Raw genomic sequence first — 10,522 nt, 5'->3', positions numbered from 1 at the left:
GTGTCCCACATCACTGCTTACTTTCTCCCTCCTCAGGAAGAGCTACACAAAACTCATTCAAAGCAACCTGGGTTCTTATGTCACTGCCTTAGACTGAAGCACGTCCCTTTGGAATATGCCCTTTAGTAGATCGATAAGAATCAGCTGTGCACCAAATGTAGGCAAATGCAGCCATGGTGCAAATAAATGAAATAAATAATACTGATGCAAAAGCAAACTCATGTCCAAATGGTTGTACATTATCGAAAGAAATAACAACGCTCAAACCTTCTGTTGTTTTTATTAAAGCATTCAGGTTCATACTACACACAACAAATAGTTTATTGATATAATCTAAATTAATAAAATAGTTGAACAACTCTTTAGATTTATATTTGTACAGAAATGATCTGTGAAGCATCTCACCCTTCAAACAGTGCTGCTTGAAAACAGCTATTCATGAGAATTTATTGGAATAATTGTTTGGGGCTAGATGTTGCACTTTTCATTCTCAGGGGAGAGGGAGAGATTTCCATGCAAAAGAACCATTTACTCTCCTGCACAAAGCTTAAGGCTTTGGAGACTCTGACTGACTCTTCATCGCCAGTGTCCTTCCTTATGTCTATATTGGAAACTATTGTCTAAACAGAGTAACTAGAAAAGATGGGAAGAAAAATCAATTGCACAATCCTAGTCTGCAAGTGTCAGAGTCATAATGTCTCTTTACACAACAAGTCATTACTGCATTTCCAGTTATGAGAATCCATTATCACAATGTATTTGTTCCCCAACTCTCGCCTACATGGCTGAAAATGTCAGTTATTGTCAATACGCCTTTGCTAATAGAAGTCAGTCTATTTGCTATTGCTTGTAGTTTAGATTCCATGTAGCACTGTCTGAAAAGGGCCTACACTGTGGTCTTTTCCCCCCAGTTTAGACAAAACACATAGTTTGAGCGATTATTTCCTCATTGCAGCTATGCATTTGTGCCACCCATAAGTTACTTCATGTCCTGGCTATATCATCCCGTTTATCTTAGTCCACTCATAGATGTCCTGCTCACATACTATGTCTGAGTTGATGAGGAGGTATCTGTCGCCGACACAAAAATGTTTCTGGCAAGCAGCACATTTGAAGCATTCCAGGTGGTATACTTTGTCCTTCACTCGCATAGTCATCTCATAGGCCCGGATTCGCTTGTCACAGGAAGCACAAAGGCCATCTTGGCCAAAGAGTCTAAAACAACAACAACAAAGAGTTATGCAAAGTTTCCTTGGAGAAAAGGGAGGTTGGGGGAAATAGAGAGAGAACTGAAACAAAAGAAGTGCACAATATTGGCTTTTTGCCACATGCATTGTAAGATACATAGAAGTTTAAACATTTGCTTGATGAAATCCAACAAGCAGGGGCATTCAAAACTTTCCAGCGTGAGTGGCATCCAGCAGTGGTGACCTGCCAAGAACCCAAGGGTGTCACCTATTTTTTAAATGAATATACCTGTTTGTTGTGATCAAAGTAAGGGCCTAATTCTGAAAGGCAATGAGCAACTTCAATGAGATTTGAACCTCTTTAGATCAGACCATGAATTCAAACCACCCTAATACTTTCTTTCCACTCTTAATACTTGTTTTCACTTGTATCTTTCCTAATCAGTCCATAGAAATTACCTGCTGATTGATAAATCTTGCCATTGCTCAGTTTTGTCACCACTATGCTGCAGGCTATGATTTAGGATTCTGCAGGGTATTTGGGATTCCTTTAAACTCAAACATCGGCGGGGTAGCCGTGTTAGTCTGTATCCACAAAAACAACGAGGAGTCCAGTGGCCCCTTAAAGACTAACAGATTTATTTAGGCATACGCTTTCATGGGTTTTTTACCCACAAAAGCTTATGCCCAAATAAATCTGTTAGTCTTTAAGGGGCCATCGGACTCCTCATTTTTTAAAAACTCAAATGTTTCTCTACTTATAAAACCACTCCTGCTAGGTTTCAGGAGCTGGACTCTATGATCCTCTAGAAATCCATTTTAGTCCAAAGGATTTTATGATCTGGATTGCTCTTTAAGCCATATTAAGAAACCCTACTGAGACCATAATTATTGGGTTGTCTATTGAAAGGACCCTCTAATGCATGCACAACGTGTTTATCCCTCTCACAAATGCACTACTTTCAGCTGGAACACTATGACCTATTTAGCTATTTGTCATAATGTAATGTCATCTTCTACTGTAGGCCACGGCTTGCAGAGTTTAAAAACCTTATAATTAATACATAAACAGAAATGTATTATTTTTAATAAGAAAGGGAGAAATTCAGAAATATTATTTGTCTGAAATATTTGCTTGTGTGTTTAAATTCTCTGATTTGCCACATTAATTTTAAAACTAGTGAGTCCATTTCCCATATTTTTACTGTGTTTATCACAGGCTGTGCCTGCTTCAAGTAACCTACTAGGTTTGGAAGACAAAAAACCTATTAGACTCAGATCTCTGATGGAAAAAGAAATAATTTCTCTTGTCCACCAGGAGATGTCGCTGTTCACTTCTGCCTAATGAAAGTGATACTGATAAGGTTGTGAAATGCTTCATTTCTGAAAACATGCAGTCTCATTGTACAGAAAACACATTAATTTTGTTCCCACAGCCTGTTATTCTTCCATTAAAAAGTTAATAAATATTTGGCGAGTGCACATGGGACTGGATCAATGTTAGAATATTTCATATAATGGAGACGTACAGTTTAAGCCACTATTGGGGTCCAACCTACAGTCTCTAGCAAAACTCTCATTGGAAAAGCTATGAGATAAAATTACTAGGAACTCTACTCTTTCCACCTCCCAATTACCTACACTCTTAAAGTGAGTTTTGTTTAAGGAATATCAGGTTCAATATAAAACTAGACCGTAAAAAGCTTGGTGGAGGGAGAAAAGTGGAGTTCCTACTTATTCCATTCCCCCAGCTCCTAGAGCACAAAGGATATATTATAACAAATGATGTAGAAGGTGCAATACACTTTAATTGTAATCAAGAACACACAAGTTCTTTGTTATTAAGTTATTGGGAAATAATATATTAAACTTTATTCATCTGATTTGTCAAAATTTATAAGGACAAAGATGGGCAAGGATCCACTAATGCAAAAACTGTAACAGGTGCTCTTATAGGATCAGATTCAGCAAGACACTAAAGCAAATGCTTAAGTCCATTCTATTCAGGACAATGCTTAGGCATGTGCTTAACTTTATGCACATGCTTAAATTACATTGATTTCAAGTTCTCCTGAACTGGGCCATAACTATTATAATAAATGTAAACAGCACAGTGCCTTTCAGCCTGAAGGGTCCTGGAGAACTTTAAAAACTGATACTCAAATCACAGTTATTGCACAGCAAAACACCCCTCTTCCCCCATATAGAGAGTAGCAAAGCAAAACATCTCTTTTCCATGTGGTATTATTATATTGTGGAAGAGGAAATTTGGCTAGGCACCAGGACACCTTATTCTTACAAAAGTGGCAGAAGATCTTCCATACGCACTCAACCTTTAGGCCAGTGGTCTCCAAAGTGGGGTGCACGCACCCAAGGGGGTGTGCAAGAGGATCCCTCAGGGTGCACGGAAGGAGGAGCACCGCTGGAGCAGTGCAGCTTTTTTTTTTTCCCTTTGGCAGTTCAGCCGGGAGTCCGAGTGGCTTTTTTTTCCCTCCTCCATCGGCAGTTCAGCCGGGAGTCCGAGTGGCTTTTTTCCCCCCCCTCCCTCAGCAGTTCGGCTGGGAGTCCAAAAGGCCTTTCCCGCTCCCCCCTCCCCCGCCCTCGGCAGTTCAGCCGGGAGTCTGAACTGCTTTTTTTGTTGTTGTTGCTTCGACAGTTCGGCCGGGAGCCGGGGGTGCGTGCTCAAAATTTTTTTTTTTACTGATGGGGTGTGTGATCAAAAAAGTTTGGAGATCACTGCTTTAGGCCTCAGTTACTATAAACATTGCATCAGAAAGGCAACACCTGCAGAAGTACAACTCCTCTAAAACTATGCTGGGGCATTGGCTCATTACTGACTCAGAGGGAAGAGTAACACTTACTGACGCTTCAGCACATACTCGAGGTGTCCCCATGCAAGTGCTAACACAACTCAGCTCTGCTTAGCTTCCCACATCAGGAAGCACCACTTAGCAAAAGGTGGTGCAACCACTGTGACTACCCTCAGCATTTATATTTTAGGAATAAATTATTCAGTATAATCTCTTCATGGATTCTTGCGCTGCAACATCATTAGGGATTCTAGCTTCATTATAAATATCTAAATAAACCTGAAATTACAGAAGAAAGCAAGTTAGGACAGGCTAGTATAAGGTAGGAAGGCTCTGTACCTGAGATAGTCCCTCCTGCAGAGTTTCCTGCCCAGTTTATAGTACAATCGTCTCCCCACCTCTCCAAGCCTGCATCCACACAGGTCACAGCTGAGGCAGTCCTCGTGCCAATACTGATCGATGGCTTTCAGGAAATAACGGTCCCCAATGTTCTGCTGGCAACCTCCACATGTCAGCAGTGAAGGGGGGATTTGGAGCACTTCATCCACTGGCTCCCTGAGAGAATGAAACAATTGTTGGAGAAGGGAAAGCCCTTTAAACTCAACCAAACAAGAAAAAATCAAATCAGTCGCCTAATTAGAACAGGAATTATGGCCAGATTATTCTCCCATTGAAGTCAATGGCAGCCCACTTCACCTCCTTGCTATCAGTAGGAGCAGGAGTAGGCTTTTTTCATTTGTTTTAAAAACAGAACAGCCTAATATTTAGGAAATCACCAAAGGTGGCAAAAACATTGTTAATTCTTTGTTTCTTCTTGTGCAAAGACTTAGGTGCAAACATGACAATCTGTACCTCCTCTAGCTTCTCATTGCAGTAAACACATTTAACATATTATAAATGAATTGTCTGTATATATATATATATCACTGCCCTCTACTGAAGAGAATAAAAATGTCCAACTATGAGTCATAGTCACCACACTGCTATAAAATAAACAAGATTGTCCTTTAACACAGGAGGTAAGGGACAGTGATTTTTGGGGAAGAGAGTCGGGATTCACTGTCTCAGTGAAGTTCTGTTGTGCTTCTGCATATGCTGACAACCTAGAGACAACCATTAAGTCCTGGGATTTTTTATCATCATTTTGCTATTTTAAAGTAGTTCCCTTTTATCCATAGTAAAATGTAGCAATGCCTTCCCTACCATGAAAGGGGCAGCTTACATAGTGTTTTTCAATAAGATTAGTATGTTTATCAGTAAGCATTTAAAAGGGACACCCATCAAACCGTATAAACCCCAAGATCTATCTATAGATTGTTGAGGATTGTAAAACAATTGCACTCTTAAAAAAAATACACACTTATTCTGTGGGCTTGAACCTGCAATGCTCATTCTGCAGAGCTGCTGCAATCAATGGGAATTCTGCCTTAAAAAGGACTGCAGGATTAGAAGATGTATACTAAGAGTCCTCCAGGATTGTTGCATGGAATGAAACTTTCCTTTGAGGAAGGTACATTTGAAGGCTAAGCCTGAAGATGGCATCTGTTTGAATAGTATTAAAAGTGAATAAATACAACAGGCAAGACTCTGGCCCCATGGAAGTCAGTGGAAGTTTTGCTCTTGACTTCAATGGTGCCAGAATTTCACCCAACCTTACTACAATACTTTTTTCCTCCTGGTTAATGCAACCACGAGTCTGACTCTGATCTCACCTTCACTGGTTTTACACCAGTATAACTGCACTGACTTCAAGGAGTTACTCCTAATTCATTCGTGTTCATGAGAGGAGACTCAGGTCCCAAAACTGTATTGTGGTTGTACCTTAAGGGGTTTTTTTGGAAGCAAATATTCATCCACAGTATTTTGTTCCTATACCAGTCTGACACTTCATAATTTTTAAACAAGAACAAGAAGGAATGGATCTAGTAATACAGGGGATGAAGCCATAATTTTCTGCAAATACACTTTAAGAAAGTCTCACCATTGCCTGTTTGCACCACTTTGCAAGTTCTGCCAGAAACACTACTGGCAAAAAATTAAAAGAATCGCCTATGGGCTTTATCTTGCAAGGTGCTGAGTACCCTGGCTTTGATCCAGCAAAGCATGTAGGGCCTTATCCAATGCTCATTGAAGTCAGTGGAAATATGAGTCCACCGGATTAGATCCTTAAGCACATGCTTAACTTTAAGCATGTGACCAGTCACATTGAATTCAACTACTCAGATGCACATGCTTAAATGCATTCCTGAATCAGAGACAGAGCCCTCAACACCTGGCAGAATCTAGCCCAATATTCTTAAGTACCTTATTCAGTTATTTATATCACAATCTGTGGACAAGTTGCTTTTATTACATAGGGCAACTGGACTGGTGAGGACAGAATGTAACTACACTGCCAGAAAGAAATCTGGCTGTTTAGCATTTCCAACAGGCCAGGGAAACTAACATTTTTCTACCACCTTCACTTACTGGAAAAAACAGTTTCCTAGTCAAAAATGACTTTCTTCAGTGTCTGAAAAATGTACAGTGCTCCAGAACTTCCATCCTAAAGACTGCAGTCATTACTTAGGCAAAACTCTCTCTGACTTCAGAATTCAGTCATAAGATAGCATCTGCTCTTACGCACTTCCATTTTCACTCTTCACAGTTTATATAGCTGTGTCCTAACATTCTTACGACTTGCAGTCCACACCTGCCAGCCCAGTATTGCCAGTAAAGTCAATGGGAGTTTCTACAGGCAAAGGATTAGACCCTAGAATTTCAAAGCATATAGAGGCAATTCCTTACAATTGCGTCGTAAGTCAGAATGTCGTAACTCAGAACTGCAATCTACTCTATGCGGGACTGAGCGTCGTAAACTTGAAACCTATAGTCATAAGTCAAATCAGGGTATCAATGTAGAACCACCGTAAGTGCAGTTCATTGTAACTCGAACATCATAAAGTCGAGGACTGCTTGTACCTCTGTGCCTGTGCTTTTCATGAAGTGCTACTCATAGTACCATCCAATCACATAGATAGATAGATAGATAGATAGATAGATAGATAGATAGATAGATAGATGAATGCATGATATTTCTGTGAGGCTGGCTTGAAAACATCAATGCACTAAACAACACAGATAAGCCAAATAATATAAACAGGGTATTATAGCCACAGAACAAAGCACTGTGATCATCTGCAGTAAATCCTATAGGTCCACAAGAATATTTTAGGGATCTGAGGAGATAAGGAAGCAGCTTTTCCACAATAAATGCATCCCTTCTTTTGGGAGTTCAGATGTACACATACATGCACCAATATCAGGAACCATGAGTTAGTTATTTCAAAGCCCAAGTCAGGTACTACAGTCTTACACTTTGGCAGATGATCTCTTGAGCTGCTTTCCAGCCCTGCTGGAACCTATGATTCTATGTTTATTTTTAACAGAATTTCTGTTTCATGCATTAGCTTTTCTATGTGCTTGGATTTCATACCCAGCAGTTATCCACTAGAACATAAAGAAGGTAAACAAATAAATAAATATTGCTACTACTTTGTAGTTGAAACCTTAAAAAAAGTACCTAGAAGGTTAAATTACAATTCCTTAAAAATCAATGGGAAATGAGAAAAATGGTAACAAATGCAAAATGTCTGATATGACATATTAACTGCCCTGGACCATGTGTCAGTTATGTTTTACACGTATTAGATTAGGGCTTCGGAAGACAACATTCTTAATGACTTACAGGCCCAAGCCCAAATTAATTAAGTTTATAGGGGGAAATAATATTTTAAGTTTTACATCGAAAACCGGGACTTTACAAGTGTTTTTTCTCTCTGTAATATCACGGTGCCCCCAAGACACAGACAAGTGCAATGCACCTAATGCTGCTCTTGAGATGTACAGCCCTGCAATTCAGTGGAATGACACCACACATTGTGGAGCTGAATTAACACTTCTCTTGCAACTAAGTGCCTGCATGTGCTTGGTGTCCGAATGGATGGCTCCAGGAAATCTACTGAAACAGCCAGATCATAATGCTACAATCAGTTACTGAATTTACATAACCTCTTCCACAAAGGTGGCACATGAGAACAAATGTCTCCTCCCACGCCCTCTGTGTATCAATTCTTTATATATTCGTGGTCCATGTACAGAACCCCTCCCTCCCTCACACCACCATTATAATCTTTTGAAAGTTTCAAACTGACTTGTAGTATGAAAATGTGGAAGTTGTACACCATCAGATAACAGCTCTGACCTTTCAGACTAGTCAGCTACTTCGGCAGATTAAACATGGAGCAGAGACTGAAAACAAGTTAAGCTCTGGAAAGTATTATGCACCCAGTATCTCTGAATTACTCTCATCAGCATCACTGAATCTCAAGAAGTGGGGAGGGAGGAATGTACTGATCTTAAGGGTTGTTAGATTTTTTCAAACAGGAGGTTTATATTGGCTGGTATTTCACAAAACCTGAGAAATCTGATGAATCTATAATTTGGTTTCAACTCAAAATGGGGAACTGGATGTCTCTGGGTTGGTGCTGCCATCTACATGATTAGCACACTGATATCCACAGAGGTTGCCTAGTCCAGCACCAGCTCAAGAAAATCTACCAAACCTCCCCATTACACGCACCGAAGTGACACACTACCAAATCTACCCAGGTTGTAATATATTACAATGGCAGCAAGGTTGGGGGTGGGGGTACTCGGGACTTTGTTGCATGCAGGGATATTATTTTGAAGGAAAAAGCAGCCCTAGTATATTTCTGAACCATCTTCTACCAGAAAGAGATCTCCAAAGCATCTCCCTAGAACTGGTGCTTACACAAAATAAATAATAATAATTAATAACAACAACAATAATAAAGGACTATTGAAGCTCATAAAGTCCTTTTCAAGCCCATTTGTTGGAGAAGCTCAATATCCATCAAAAGGCAAAGGGGGTTAGGAAAGAAAAAAGGCCACTTACTCGGAAGGATCGAGGCTTTTCCTCTCGATGGCTGATGACATTGGCAGGGCTTGTTCCTTTGTAGTGTGTCTCTGGTAGGATCTGCCCCCTCTGCCCCTACAAAGGCTGTCTGCTCCTGATGCCTTTTCACCAGCTGAGTTTCCCCTCCACCCCCCAATGACATTCACAGGATTTCCTCCTGCAACACCAAAGAGAGAAAGAAATATGGGCTGCTGCTGCTGGGTTATGTCTCCGCAAGGCTGACCCTTAGGATCTAACCTCCCATCCTTGCAATGCTCCTCCTGCTTGCTGCGTGGCTGGGCAGCCCCAGCTGCTGCTGCTGCTGTTCAGATCACTGATGGAAACAGACTGTCTCAGCTGTCACTGCTGCTTACCCTGGAGTCCCCTTTGCTTTGCTTATGCTTTCTGCCTGGACAGCTCTGTACATGCTCTAGACTGAGATAGGTGCATATGCCGCAGATGCAGAGATCAGCATCATCCTTATTATTATTTAGTTCAGCCCCGAGTCTCTGGTTTCATTTCCTTTTTCCTGATCACGATTCAAATACAATAGAAGGAAATCACACTTAAAGAGACAGCTGCCCATTTCTTAACTGGACTCCGGGGGATTTAGCAACACAAACAGCAGCATCACGACTGAGTTGGCTTCTTAAAGGGCCAGTAGCACCCTCGCCACAGAGTCCGTACTGGGGAGCTGAGTTTGCATTTTTACAACCCTGTGCAATTTAAGATTACGATACAGTTTTGCAGCGAGCGAACAAACAGATATGCAGCCTGAAAACGATCTTCTGGGCGTGTATCAAGTACCCAGTACTATTTTTACTGGCATCTTTAACCACATATTACCAAAAGCACTCTAGGGTAATTGTATCTCTCACTCGCTCTCTCTCTGTGTGTGTTCAGTGCTTTGAGGTCCAAAAATAAAAAGCATTATGTAAGAACTAAATATTACTATTATTATCTACCTAGCCATGAGCCAACTAAGCTATGTCTCTGCCTCTTTTCTTCTATGGTTTGATAGTCATCAGGTATCAGCACAATTGATCCTCACCTAGTTCATGATGGGTAGTATAGCAAATTTATAACTTATTGCTGTTTGCTGCTAATTAGCTAGAAAAGCTCTGGAGTGGGAGGTTATTGATCTGTACTTAATCACATAAACACTAGAGATGGGAACCTATGTGACCATTTCAGCTATCTCCCCACCCCTTGGCAGTCTTCACCCCTTACTCTCCCTCAAGGCAGGACAGTTCTCTGCAATGCATCCTGGAGCACAGTGATTTACACCAGTCAAATTAAATCTACTACCGCAATTACAGCATTCTGCCTTCCTCTGAAGCATTAGGTACTGGCCACTGCTGGAGGCAGGGCCCTGGATTAGATGGACCATCTGCTCCAGTAATTGCAATGTAAAAGATCAGAAATAAAGTCTGAGTGAAGAATGAGAGAAATAGTTCACTTATATATTGATTTCCATTCAGGAATATATTTGGTCTATTTTTATTACCCCAGTCTCCTTTTATTAACCCCTTGATCCAGTTCTTTGGTCACTGGGGCAATAACACAAG

At 40.7% G+C, this 10,522-nt stretch overlaps 1 protein-coding gene across 1 annotated transcript; it reads right to left on the bottom strand.

The window, feature by feature from the left end:
• Positions 1 to 903: 903 nt before the first annotated feature.
• On the bottom strand, positions 904 to 9,604 carry LMO2 (LIM domain only 2). Its single transcript, XM_039533149.1, has 3 exons — positions 8,955 to 9,604; positions 4,337 to 4,552; positions 904 to 1,215 (listed from the first exon to the last, which is right to left on the bottom strand). The coding sequence occupies exons 1-3, from the start codon at positions 8,993 to 8,995 to the stop codon at positions 996 to 998; spliced, it is 477 nt and encodes a 158-aa protein (XP_039389083.1). The 5' UTR covers positions 8,996 to 9,604; the 3' UTR covers positions 904 to 995.
• Positions 9,605 to 10,522: the final 918 nt, after the last annotated feature.

Source organism: Mauremys reevesii, linkage group 4 (genome assembly GCF_016161935.1).
Source record: "Mauremys reevesii isolate NIE-2019 linkage group 4, ASM1616193v1, whole genome shotgun sequence".
NCBI classification, from domain to species: Eukaryota; Metazoa; Chordata; order Testudines; family Geoemydidae; genus Mauremys; species Mauremys reevesii.
Note: the sequence above shows the minus strand (reverse complement) of the source record. Positions and strands in the feature narration are given on the sequence as shown.